Source organism: Barbus barbus (assembly GCF_936440315.1).
Source record: "Barbus barbus genome assembly, chromosome: 34".
Classification (NCBI taxonomy): Eukaryota; Metazoa; Chordata; class Actinopteri; order Cypriniformes; family Cyprinidae; genus Barbus; species Barbus barbus.
The window spans coordinates 26,442,181-26,456,578 of NC_136762.1; the positions used below are offsets into that span (position 1 = coordinate 26,442,181).

General features: G+C 36.9%; 1 protein-coding gene across 3 annotated transcripts in view; it reads right to left on the bottom strand.

The window, feature by feature from the left end:
- LOC306854427 (dedicator of cytokinesis protein 10-like) overlaps positions 1–14,398 on the bottom strand; it is a gene marked incomplete at its 5' end in the record, with an annotated part of 110,294 nt that overhangs the window by 6,632 nt on the left and 89,264 nt on the right. For all 3 annotated transcript variants that reach the window (XM_079392402.1, XM_079392401.1, XM_079392403.1), the window contains 12 exons: positions 85–231; positions 2,983–3,096; positions 3,175–3,297; positions 3,382–3,488; positions 5,182–5,280; positions 6,271–6,328; positions 7,464–7,679; positions 8,250–8,360; positions 9,354–9,536; positions 10,898–11,035; positions 12,008–12,123; positions 12,254–12,366. In XM_079392402.1, coding sequence (XP_079248528.1) covers positions 85–231; positions 2,983–3,096; positions 3,175–3,297; positions 3,382–3,488; positions 5,182–5,280; positions 6,271–6,328; positions 7,464–7,679; positions 8,250–8,360; positions 9,354–9,536; positions 10,898–11,035; positions 12,008–12,123; positions 12,254–12,366 — 1,525 coding nt within the window. The remainder of the gene's footprint in view (positions 1–84; positions 232–2,982; positions 3,097–3,174; positions 3,298–3,381; positions 3,489–5,181; positions 5,281–6,270; positions 6,329–7,463; positions 7,680–8,249; positions 8,361–9,353; positions 9,537–10,897; positions 11,036–12,007; positions 12,124–12,253; positions 12,367–14,398) is intronic.

Here is a 14,398-nt window from a genome sequence, read left to right on the forward strand (position 1 = left end):
CACAAAAGAGGTTTACTGTGATTCAGAATAAGAGACTCTTCGTAGGTCAGAGAAAGGAGGCATAGAAGAGCCAGCAGAACAAACCTTGTTGGAGTCTTGGATCATCTTGACGTTGTCAGCTCCGAACTTGTCTGAGTAGAGTTTGAGCAGTCTTTGAGAGATCTCTGACAGTCCTGTGAGCTTCGGCTCTTTATAGATAAACTCCTTACTCTCCTCTTCCTCAAAGAAGCCCTGGTGAACACAACACTGCACATGAACTAGAGACCACCAGTTTATGGAGTGTCTAGTACAGACTATCCACCTTATTTTGCACTAGAAGTAAGCTATTTTTCTGTGAATGTGCGACAGGGTGGTCATTCGTCCAGACAGTACGTCTACCAGCGGAGGCTTCAGCCGCGGTTGCTCATGCTTTGAAGATCTCTATTTTATACTTTATACAATGGTATATACTAAATAAATGTAAATGTTATGTTCAGGTTACTATTAAGTGATGTCCATTTTAGACACAATATTATGAGTATGGACCGATCTGCTGTATTTGGCCAATCATTGCATCTATGATAACAATGGTGGTTCGTTCCTGAAGGATTCGGCGTTGTCGAACGAATCAGGTGAGTCAAAGATTCAACCATTCATAGATTCTAAACTGCATACTAGTATACTACTCTTACTACTTTAGCATATCTGTATATGGTACAAATAGTAAGAGTAGTATCTAGTACACACTTCTGAAATCAGCAAATCACTCGCTTTATTCCTGAACGAATCAACCGTTTTGAACAAAATGACTGAATCAATGACTCACTCATTAAGACCTACTGGTAGTTTTTAGTTTCATATTTAAAGTATAATTTCATAGTTACATATTCCGTATATTTTATATGAATCTTGTAATATTATTTATGCAACTGTATCTGTAGTGTAAATGCATTCATGGCATCTCTGGGCTGCATTAAACAGTTTGTGTAGATACATCTAAATGTATGAAGTGCCAACATGGATTATATTGATACTGATTTCAATTGACTGGTGCATATAGTGTCTTCATATTCTAATTGCATTTATTTAAGGGGGCAGTCGTGGCCTAATGGAGAGTTGGACTTGTAACCTGAAGGTCATGTGTTCGAGTCTCAGGTCCGGCAGGGATTGTAGGTGGGGGGAGTGAATAACCAACACTCTCTCCATCCTCAATACCACGACTGAGGTGAGACCCTTGAGCAAGGCACTGAACCCCCAACTGCTCCCCGGGCTGCCCACTGCTCCGGGTGTATGTTCACTACTGAGTGTACACTTGGATGGGTTAAATGCAGAGCACTAATTCAGAGTATGGGTCACCACACTTGGCCACACACCACTTCACTTTCCTTTCCCTTTAATAAATATATGAATTTACATGAAAGATTATGCATACATTTAATAAAATGAGAAATTCGCCCTTGTAAAGGTTAAAAAATGTCCCAGGAAATCAGTTTAAAGTTGGTGGATATAACAGCTTTTGCTGAAGCCCAATTGTTAACACAACAATAAATGCAACACGCTGTTAAAATGACAGCAGTGTTTGACAAAGCACGATGAACTCAACTTCTGTAATGAAGGTTAACATCACATTTAGATGTCTCTGTCTGAAACTCAACTTCATTTACCTGAAATCACTCACAATGCACACACACACACAGTATAAACACTCAGGATTAGATCTGCAGAGGAGAATGATCACGTCCAGGAGAAATTTTATATTAAACCATGTGTGACTTGTGTGTATCACACATATTATTAGCGTGTAGGGAGAGATTAGGAGAGTTACGAGTGAGAGCAGAACAACTTAGACTAAACTTACCACTGCCTGATAGATACACAACACACAGGAGAGAACAGAAGAGTGTTTAAACACACCAACAGATCAGAAAAACCATTCTGCTTCCTTGTGCGGACAGTAAATATCTATTTGGATTAATAACGCATGTTGAGTGAACTCATACTAGCCAGGCTTATTTGAGTTCCTGCATGCTTGATATAAGATGCTTGTTCAACAGAAGAATGAAATTCATACAGATTTGGAACAACATGAGGGTGAGTAAATGATGACGGTTTTGCATTTTTGGGTGAAATTTCCTAGAAGATTTTAAAGTCTGTTAAAGTTTAAGGTCCATTCACAAACCACGACTTAAGGCTTAAGAGTTCAAATCATTTTAATAAACATTATTTTTACTTTATATGATTGTTTTTGTCTTTGGAAAACTAAATATTTTATTTTTGATATTTTTATAATAAGAATCAAAATAATAATATTAGTGCTGTCAAACGATTAATCGTGATCCAAAATTAAAAAAAATGTGTATTCAATATATATATGTGTGTACTGTGTATATTTATTATGTATATACAAATACACACACATGCAATATATTTTTTAAAAATATTTACAAATTTTTACATGTATATATTTATATTGATATAATTTATATTACATATAAATATAAACATAACATATTTTTCTTAAACATAAACATGCATCTTAAATGTGTGTGTATAGAGTATTTACAGAGTGTTAACTTTTAGTTTTAGTTACTTTTTCTTATTTGGATAAAAGCGTCTGCTAAATGACTAAAAGTAAAGTAAAGTAAGCATGTATGTGTATTATGTATACATAATAAATATAAACAGTACACACATATATGCAATATTATGTGAACAAATGCTTTTATTTTGGATGCGATTAATCACGATTAATCATAAATAATATTTATTCACAATATTAAATCAAAATAAATTAAATTTGAGAAAAACATTTGGCTGATTTTTTTTTTTTCAGTGCAGCAATGAAATTACAAAATAACATAACTAATAAATCTGCTAATGTCAACATGTGACAGCTGAGCTTTTCTTTGTAGAGATCAGTGCAGATTTCATCAGACCTCTGAAGGACTGCAGAAACATCAGGTGATAAAGTATGACTTTCAGAAGAGTGTTTGCGTGTCTCACCTGTCCGTAGAAAGCCACACGATAGTAGCGTCCAAACAGGCGTTTCTCAGAGTTCACCACCTCTGTCACCTTCAGGTACGAGCGGTGAATGTCGTAGTACAGCTCCGACAGCCGCTACACGACACACAGATACAGTTCATAAACACATCCCTTCTGTTTTCTTATCAGTCCACCGATAATCAGTCAAAGTACCTTGAAATCTCGTCTCTTCTCGAAGACAGCTATAACAGGTTTGTTGATCTCTGCGATGAGCTCGTATCTCTCAGACTTCCAGAGGTAATCCACACACATCTCCAGCTGCTCCACCAGTGTGTCCTGCAGGACAGAGAGGTCACTCAGCACGTTACGAGAGACATTACAAACCTTCACTCCTCTGAGAGGTGTGGAGTGATTCTGCACCTCAGTGTACGGCGTGTCCTGAGTGCCGGCGTCCTCCTTCATCGCTCCCTCTTCTTTCACATTAGGAGAGATGTTCATGAAGGCGGCCCAGCCCATACTGAATGAAGCTGCGGGTTCATACACAAACACAGGGACTATGTTACTCATTCATCTATCTATCAATTTGTCCATTTATGTATTAGTCTTTGTACTCCAACCATTCTCAAATCCATTTCTTCCTTCATACAGTATTCACTCATGCATTTTCACATCCACATCCATCTATCAACCCATACATCCATCCACTTTACTTTCTATTAAGTCGTACAATTTCGAAACATTTCAAATTATCACTGGTTCCATTAATTGTAAACAAACACTGTTTGCATAGTGATAATATGACAGTATGTGCACTTTACAGGGACATTTGTGTGTTCGAGCAGCATTATCTAGGCTCGTGAAAACATCAGGTGAGCTGGAAACAGGGAGTGATCGTGGACACGTTCCTTCACATTCAGGTCTTACATGCACGGTTCACATTATTATTTTCACAGGATGGCAAATACCTTGCACAAGCCCAAATTCAGGAAGAGCTCTTTTTTAAAACACAAATAAAAAAAATAATAAACCTCATTAAAACATTACCTTTCTGAGGAAAAAAAACAAGCCAATTTCAAATTAATCGAGAGAAAAAAAAAAGGAATAGTTCACATAAAAATGAAAATTGTGTGAAAATGTGCTCACCTTCAGGTCATCTAAGATTAGGATGAGTTTCATCAGGTTTGTATAAATGTGTCTCTGCATCAGTGTCTCAGCAATGGATGCTCTGCAGTGAATGGGTGCCGTCAGAATGAGAGTCCAAACACTGATAAAAACATTGAGTCCATAATCCATAATAACACTTCCTCCAGTGAAAAAGTCAATCTCCTGTTCTCTCACATCAAAAGCCACACACATATTTGTTTAGAGCTGTTTTGGACCGTTTAGGCTTGTAAACGGTGCTTGATCTGTGCAGATTTCTCTCTTAAAGATGGATTTGTTTCTTCCAAACACACAGCTTTTGTCTTCTCCAGATGTTAACTGATGGACTGGAGTGGTGTGGATTATTGTGATGTTTTTATCAGCTGTTTGGACTCTCATTCTGACGGCACCCATTCACATCCATTGCTGAGACACTGATGCAGAGACACATTTCTACAAATCTGATGAAACTCATCCTAATCTTGGCTGGCCTGAGGGTTTTTTCTTTAGCTAATTTTCATTTTTGGGTGAACTATTCCTTTAATAGGGATGTTTGCTTTGTTTTCCTGTTAAAAAATTATATTGTTAAACCGGATGAATCTGATAAATTTAGGATTATGCTATGCCTTCTCTGGGAAGTAGACTTATACAGTACAGGCACATTTAAATGCTTCACAAGAACATTAGGAAACCTAAAATTGATATTAGTCTTTTGCGCAGTACTGCCGATCTCAGGACATCATGGGGAAAAAAGACAAAATGAATAAGAAAATCATTTTTACAGTGTACACTGACTTTTGGACAAGGCCAAGTATGTAACTAAAATCTATTTTAGGGAATCTGTTCCTTGCCTCATTTGCTTTTGGTTCACTTACTGTGGCACTATTTTCTGTAAAGCTCCTATGAAACGATAAGCACTGTGAAAAGCGCTACACAAACTAAACTGACTTGACATGTAGGGTTAAGTTAAACTAATCTTGAGAAGTAGCTCTGTAATAATAACTCAGTGTTTTAGTTTAGACAGAAAGACAGACTCGGAGCCCTGATGGGGTGAAGAACACTGCAGGACGGGGCACTCACTTTCTCCATCTTGGGGAGTTAGTAAGGGGCTAGAGTTAATTACACAGGCTCCCTCTTTGCTCACACTTGAGATCCGACCCTTCTCAGACTTCCAGTAACCTGTGATTGCAGAGTGGTATCAGGTTTAACACAGGTTTACTCGCAACCTAGGGCTGAGCAGTATGACGGGGTGCACCGTGCAAGAGTCAGTCGGTGGAGATTTCAGTATATGTGACCCTGGACCCTGGTCCATTTTTTGAAACTGAGATGAATAAATAAGCTTTCCATTGATGTATGGTTTGTTAGGACAATATTTGTCTGAGATACAACTATTTGAAAATCTGGAATCTGAGGGAGCAAAAAAATCTAAATATTGAGAAAATCTCCTTTAAAGTTGTTCAAATGAAGTTCTTAGCAATGCATATTATTAAATCACAAATTAAATTTTGATATATTTACGGTAGGAAATTTACAAAATATCTTCATGGAACATAATCTTTACTTAATATCCTAATGATTTTTGGCATAAAAGAGAAATGTATAATTTTGATCCATACTATGTATTGTTGGTTATTGCTACAAATATACCTGTGTTACTCATGACTGCTTTTGTGCTGCAGGGTCACATATTGTTAATGATGATTAAGTGATATGAAGTAGCATTCATAAAATTTCCACAGCCGTTAATTGAATATTCTGTAAAAACAGCTATATGATATACAGTTAACATTATATTCAGTTAGCCATACTGTAATAAGATTTAGTTCATACTGCTCACCCCTATTTCATACGTATCACGAAGGCAAGTGCTCTAGCCATGCATCTACTGTAAACTCAAGCATCTACGCCAGCCACACAATCAGCTAGAATGCATCTAATGACAAGGCCACAAAAACTCACAGTATAAGGAATAAAGCAAGTGGCAGGAAGGAGCTAGGAGCATTTTTCATTATGAAGTGCAGCACTGAAAAAAACAACAACAACTGAGCAGCAATGGTCAAACAGCATGTCAAACGAAAGCTCAATAGGAAGGCTATTTATGCGATGTTTGCAAAGAAAAAAACCCTATTGCATTGATATAAGCAGGCATTGCCACAAGCAGCTGCTCACCTCTCCTCCTCAGAGACTCTGCTATAAGTGCTGAGATGTGGATATAGCACATGGCCGCCTGAAGTGGACAAGGAGAAGAGTTTTCAAAATTTAATTTATAATGAGATACAAAAAGCACTAGTCCCTTTCAGAAAAATTCTAATCTGAGGTGCTGATTTCTGCATGAATGAGCCTTTAAAGGAATAGTTCACCTAATGTGTCTCTGCATCAGTGTCTCAGCAATGGATGTGAATGGGTGCCGTCAGAATGAGAGTCTAAACAGCTGATAAAAACATCACAATAATCCACACCACTCCAGTCCATCAGCTAATGTCTTGAGAAGACAAAAGCTGTGTGTTTGGACTCTCATTCTGACGGCACCCATCAGAGAAACAAACAAATCCATCATTAAGACGTTTTAAATGACGTCTTAACGTTTTAAATTACGTTTTAAATTACGTCCAATTGTAAGTCGCTTTGGATAAAAGCGTCTGCCAAATGACTAAATGTAAATGTAAATTAAAATCCGAGTCCATAATCCATAATAACGCGTCCTCCAGTGAAAAAGTGCATCTCCTGTTGTCTCTCACATCAAAATCCAGCCACATATTTGTTTAGGCTTGTAAACGCTGCTTGATCTGTGCAGATTTCTCTCCTGATTCAGACCAGAACACTTTTTTACTGGAGGAAGCGTTATTATGGCAAAGGTTTAAAGTTAAAACGTCTTAATGCTGGATGTGTTTCAGCTTTTGTCTTCTCCAGATGTTAACTGATGGACTGGAGTGGTGTGGATTATTGTGATGTTTTTATGAACTCTCATTCTGACGGCACCCATTCACTGCAGAGCATCCATTGCTGAGACACTGATGCAGGGACACATTTCTACAAACCTGATGAAGAAACACTCATCCTGATCTTAGATGGCTAGAGTAAATTTTAATTTTTGTATTAATTTTCCATTCCCTTAATGAATATTTCCCTCAAAAATAAAAATTATATTATTAAATTATTCACCCTCACATTGTATCCTCAAGCTGTATTGCTTATGTTTTATATGTCATGCAGAGTGTTAGGGACCGACAGTCACCGTTCTCATTCATTGCATATATTATATTGTGACTGAGGCTTGAATGCATCTTGTTTTGTGTTACACAAGCTCCATTCATGCACGAAACCAGCTAATGAAAGGATTCCCTCGATTAAGTCATTCTGACCTCAGACAGGTCTCCGTTTCTAACGTGGATCTTGGTCATGCTTTCTAGCCATGTGCGTCTGAGCTCGGGTGTGCTGGCGTAGGAGTTGGCGAGACTATACTGCAGGTCCACCAACATCTCTGGGTCCTTTTCATGCTCCTTCATTTGGGAGGTGGCCATCAGGACGGTGCGTATCCTCTTGGTCAGGTCCTTCACCTCAGCCGGGAACGTGGTGTTCTGGAAGAAAGCAAAAGATCTGTTGTTTAACATTATATTTTTGCAACGATACAGCGCTAGGTAATGTAATTGGGCTTGCAAATCAAATTGGTTTTATTTTGTGGGTTGGAAACTATCACTATTTTTGCAATTATATTTGATGACACAGAAGTTACAAGCTGTAGTTTTAACCCTTACTGACATAATGAGGATTTTCTTTTTTTTCCAAAACCACATTGGACTAAAATTTACTGACTTTGCTCAAACAGGGTATAACTACTTCCCCAACTTTTTTGGGATTTGTCCCCTACCTTGTTACACTTGACTGAAAAAAAAGCATAATTTGTGAATAATTTTGGCAAAGTTCACTCAAAAACAGGTGCATAAACTCAGATCAATGAGGCCTATGATCAATCAGTTAAAAAAATAAAAATAATAATAATAAAAAAAAAAAAATACAGAGATTTACAAGCAATTTTTAAAAGCCCAGTCATTTCTTATGTTTTATTTTTTTTAGCAGAAATATCAAATTAGGTAAAGGATTTACAGCACAGCACGAGGGTTAAAGTGCAATCTTTGCTAAACTCTCACTTTGAGCGGCGTGTCTCCGTTGGCGAAGTTATTGATGATGGCCAGAGACTGCTGGAAGCGGGAACCACCGATACCTGCATCAGCGATCAGCTGACTGACAGATTTAATCACCTGGATGAGAAGAAGACAAGAATCCAAATCAGTTTCTGTCTGTTTCTCACATTCAGTCCCCAAACCAGACAGAAATGATCAGTTATCTTGAATGCAAGACTGAACACATACATCTACACATAAGGCACACAAATACAGGGGAACACTTTATTCTGACAGTGCACTCTAGACCTTCTACTAACTGTAAGTAACTTAGTAACTCCATGTCATTAGAGCATTAGTGACTTTCTGCTTAATATCTGCTAACTCTTTATTTTGATGGACATTCTACTGATTGAAAGCAAGTTTGTAAGAACATGTTAACTTATTCTACATATAGTTGTGAAATAATGAAAGTTAGTTGTAATGTACATCAACCTTTAAACGTTTGGGATCAGTATAATCAGACATTCTACTGACTATAAGCGACTTTAAACCAACTATATTGCCATTCAAAAGTTTGGGGTCAGTACATTATTATTATTATTTTTTAAATAAATTAATACTTTTATTCAGCAAGGATGTGTTAAATTGATCAAAAGTGATAGAAGGCTTATATTGTTGGAAAAGATTTATATTTTTAATAAATGCTATTTAACTTTTTATTCATCAAAGAAAGAAGAGTCCTGAAAGAAATATCACAGGTCCCAAAACAATATTAAAAAACAATATTAAGCAGCACAACTGCTTCTAACATAGATCATGTGACACTGGAGAATGGGGTAATGATGCTGAAAATTCAGCTTTGCATCACAAGAATAAATTATATTTTACGATATATTCACATAGTAAATGGATATTTTAAATTGTAATAATATTTCATAATATAATTTTTTTTCTGAATTTTTGACAAAATAAATGAAAAGCAGAAGAGACTTCTTTAAAAAAACAACTGATCCTAAACTTTTTAATGGCAATATAAAGTCGCTTATGGCAGTAGAATGTCTAAATATGGAAAATAAAGCATAACCCAAATACAGACACCCACTGGCAGCAGAATACCAGAAGCCTGACCTGCAGGTGTGAGCGGACGATGCATTTGCCCTGCGTAAACTCAAAGTTCCTCCTCATGAGGAAGTAGAGCAGCGCGGCGGCTTCGGTCTGGGTGGAGCTGGAGCGATGGTTACAGCACTTCAGGATCTCATAACACAGACTGCCGCACAGATCCGCTTTACCCTGGAAAAACGTGGACGGGAACTGAAGAGGAAGAGCGTGAGAGTCAGAGATCTGCAGAGTTCAGTTTCAGTGTTGATGCTCATTAATGAACCCTCCAAAATCAATATTATGATTATAGCTATTTATGCATCAAGATAAAAAAAAGTTATTGAGCACAATGCATTCAAACCTAAAACCTTTGCATGCACAATATGGTCACTTTTATATTCGGTACACAATGCATATACAATTACAATTTTGGTGTCTAATTGACTCGGAATGAACCAAGGAATCAGAGGAAAAAGAATTTCACTTCTAAACTTTATGGTTCAAAAATTATTAGCGTAAACACGAGTGAAAATTTGGTGGCGCTAGAGAGTTTGATTTAGAGACTCAAAACTTGCGATGATTAATGTTGAGACTGTGTGCCAAATTTCATAACTTTCCCGCAAGCACTTTTATGAGCTGCCATAGACTCCTGAACAGAACCCACACAAATATGAAAATGGGTGAATTCCATTTTTTTCACTGTGAAAAGGGGTCAGTTGTTTCATATTAAAGCTAAACTTGGAAACTGGAAACAACTAGGAAATGCCCTCACAAAGTAATTGTCAGAGTGAGCAGAGGTGCTCTCCTTTACCATTTGAATCCAGCCAATCATTTCTTGTGTCCGCCACTGTTGGGAAGAACAAAGGTTTGAGCCACTCTCAACTCGTCACATATTAACGCTTGATCAGGACCCCTTGGCATCATTTTTCGACACACAGGGTCCTCCATTGTTTTCAGTTGTTTGTCTTAATTTAATGGTTTGCGTGCATTTGTAAAAAAAAAAAAATTTTTATATAAATGCATATTTTCATTGGAGCACCTAACCCCATCCCTACCCGCTTCTGAACAATATAAAACACATAACAGGCAAATATAAGTGCAGTCACAGGTATTTACTGCAAAAACTGACCATAAACAAGTCGTGTTGCATTCCAAGTCTTCGGAAGCCATTCGATATCTTTATGTGAAGAAGAGACTAAAACATAAGGTTTTAATCCCGCTCTATTAACGCGCTCACATCTCATCACATTCAAAAAGATACTCTCGTAGCATCATGACACAATCATCACGAGACACACGAGAGCCAATAACATTTCACAACCAAAGACATAAGCCTTCTTCACACAGGATCTGAGCTTAACGGCGATTGCTTCTATTCCTCTCACAAATCAATCGCTTTGCCTTGGAAGACTTGGAATATTAATACTTTTTTAATATATTATGACTGAATTATGATCTGCCGGCTATATCCTGTGTATTATTGACAAATGGTAGGTTTAGGAGCAGGGGGTGGGTTATGTGAGTTGGGAGTGAGAGCGTGTTGTTTGAGCATGCATGAGGAGAAAGAGGGACACCTTGTGAATGAAGAAGCGCAGGGCGGTGAAGAAGTGTCTGAGGGTTCTGGTGGACTGGTTGATCTGGAAGAACAGCAGGTACGTGTCAAACACTTTTTTCATCAGAGAGTTTTGCCCGTCATCATGCTGCAACTGTTTCTGCAGTAGAAGAGACAACAAGAAAATGCACCATGTGTCCACCAGATGGCAAAATAACAATCAGAATCAATTGAATAGTCACAGACAGATTGATTGTGAATACTGCAGTCAAAAGAACACTTTTGCATTCCATCCATTTTTTCACAAACAGAACAGTGTTCAGATATTTTTGTGTCATCATTGATTGATATCTAAACTGACATTAAACTTAAGTTAATGTTGGCATGTGTGGTGTGGCATGATCTTGTTAAACAGTAAGCAGAGAAGCATTTGCTATTTTTACTATAACTAGTATTTGAAATACTTTTGTCCACCCAATAAAACTGCAATCATTATTATTATCAATATTATTATTAGATATTTTGGCACATTTTTGTTCAGCACAGATAAATCTACTTGATACTCATGACTAAAAAATTAAAATAATAGAATAAATAATCTTCTTTGAAAATGTTTGATTTAAAAAACAAAGACAATGACTTAATTATGCACACTTCAGGTACAATTAAAGTATTTCTTATTATATGTTACATCATCTGTCATTTCTTAGAATGACATTTCTACACAATGACATTTTTTAATCAAATTTAAGAAAACCTTTTTTTCAAAAATGTACAAAAACAACATTCATATAAAGATTTCTAAAAACTAAGGCCTGTTTTTCAAACTATTTAAAAAATATTTAGTCTATTTCAGATACCCTTGTCATTGATCCATATGAAAAAAAAGTATTATTAAATTTAATATTTTAATATAATTTCTCCTTGTCATCATGCTTGTGCATAAGTACCGCAACAGGCTAAAAAATATATATTTTAAAGAATTTTATGATACTGTATATCACTCAGCTCTGATCCTAATTCATGTACTTCTAGTAAGTATGGAAACCATGTATCCTCTTGTGTGGAAAAACATTATTATCAGAGTGTATGTTGTACATCATTGTATATCATAAAGCTGTGTCTATATTACCTTGTGATGATGAACAATCAGATCCAGAACATCTAACACGGTCAGTGCTACTTCAGTAGAAAGATTGGCTTCAATATCTGTAGGGCTGACGCTTTCTCCTTCAGACACATTTCCATCTAACACACACACACACACACACACACACATTAAAGTTATGATACACATGCTTTTGCTCAATCCAGTGATTGTAATTTTGCGGTATGCATCACAGGTTTTCACAGGCGGATGAGTTGAGTGCATGTTTACCCGTTGTCTCCATCATGTGCAGCAGTTTGGGGTTGGTGAGGGCGTTCTTCCCCCTGATGATGGGCATGGTCTGTGAGCGGGCATGTCTGTGCCCGTCCTGAGCAGAGAGCATCCTGGAAACAGCAGCAATAACATAATCCTGAGATGTCATGACATTAGCAGAGAAAATGATTCAATTCCCCCATTTTCTCCCTCTATTTCTCCACCTTCTTGGTTGGAACTGCTGGAAATGATTTCAGTGTTTACAGAAAGTCAACAGTATTTTGAAAATGTGTCTCTTAAACTGTGAATGCGCACTAGGTTTGAACGACAAATTAAACTAAATAGCCTTTTATTTTCTTTGTAACATCAGAGACATGTAACAGGGTTTCTGCAGGTTTTATGAAGGTAAGTGTTAGGCTCTTAAAGACCTTTTTAAGATCAAGTAAAGAAAAATTAAGGAATATATTGAATGGAACACATTATGTAAATATGTTTCTAAATGTAAATGTCTTGTATTGGTAACACTTCAAGGTTTGAAATACAACTTCCAATTGAATTAATTTGATATAAAAAAGGCTCTGCTCCCTAACACTAGAATATGGAAATAATTTTAATGTACCTTCTGATTACATTGCAATTAATTAATGAATGCTCTTCATCGATATTTTTGTCTTGTTTTCAGTGCAAATGTCTAAATATTCTTAAAATCAAGATACAAAGTCTTGTTTTATGAGAAAATGATCAAATTAAAGTGAGTTTGTGATTAAAACAAGAACAAATATCGACCAATGGGCTCAGAAAAATCAACTTAATTAAAAGAGAAAACTGGTTTTAATACCCCATTGACAGACAGTTCTTGTTTTATGAATGTCAGTGGACCATGTCTGCTAGATGAGCCCCAGAGACTGATCCCCAGTGAAGACCCTGTCCCCTAGACGGCCATCGGGACAAGACCACAGGAACCAGATGAGTCCTCTGCACAATACCATGTCTCCTAGACGGCCATCGGGACAAGACCACAGGAACCAGATGAGTCCTCTGCACAATACCATGTCTCCTAGACGGCCATCGGGACAAGACCACAGGAACCAGATGAGTCCTCTGCACAATCTGACTTTGCTGCAGCCTAGAATTAAACTGCTGGCCAGAGGAGAACGGCACACTATTTCGACTATTTCTATTTCCCTAGATAACTATAACTATTTCCCCGTTAGATACCGTACAGCTGCTTTGACACAATCTGCATTGTAAAAAGCACTCTATAAATAACGGTGACTTGACTTGATTTGACTTTTAGGCATAAACTCACTTAATTTTGTTACATTTTTCAGAAAACAAGACTTTACATCTTCAGTTTGAGTCTCAAGTAAATGTAAATCTTGATTTAAAGGGATAGTTTACTCAAAAATGAAAATTCTGTCATTAATCACTCAACCTCATGTCGTTCCAAACCCGTAAGACCTTCGTTCATCTTCGGAACACAAATTAAGATCTTTTTGATCAAATCCGAGAGCTCTCTGACCCTCCCATAGACAGCAAGTGTACTACCATGATCTTTGCTACATTTCTGGACCTTGATCGTGGTAGTAACCTTGCTGTCTATGCAAAGTCAGAGAGCTCTCGGATTTGATCAAAAAGATCTTAATTTGTGTTCCGAAGATGAATGAAGGTCTTACGGGTTTGGAACGACATAACGACAGAATTTTTATTTTTGGGTGAACTAACCCTTTACGGATGTTTAGATGTTTGTACCGGAAAACAAGACAAAAATACTGAGGAAGATTATTTTTTGCAGTGCATGTCACATTTAATACTTTATGACTTTAAGATGTTTTAAGGCTTTATTTAGTGAAAGAATGAATTAAGACCTTTTTAAGACGTGCAGAAAGCCTGTATAAACGATATCAGGAGGTGAATGAGACGGGCTTGCTGGATACAGACAAAAATGGTTCCCACACTATGGATGTAACATGATGAACTATGATATTTACACAGGACGGACCCACTTTATATGACGTGCCTTTAAGTACTAACATTTAAATGAATCATTTAATACAATGTGCACACATTTTTGTGCAAATACCTGCATGAACTTAATTTCTGTAGTTATTACAATATTATTACACTGTTAATGCACTCTTAAACCTAACCTTACCACCAAAC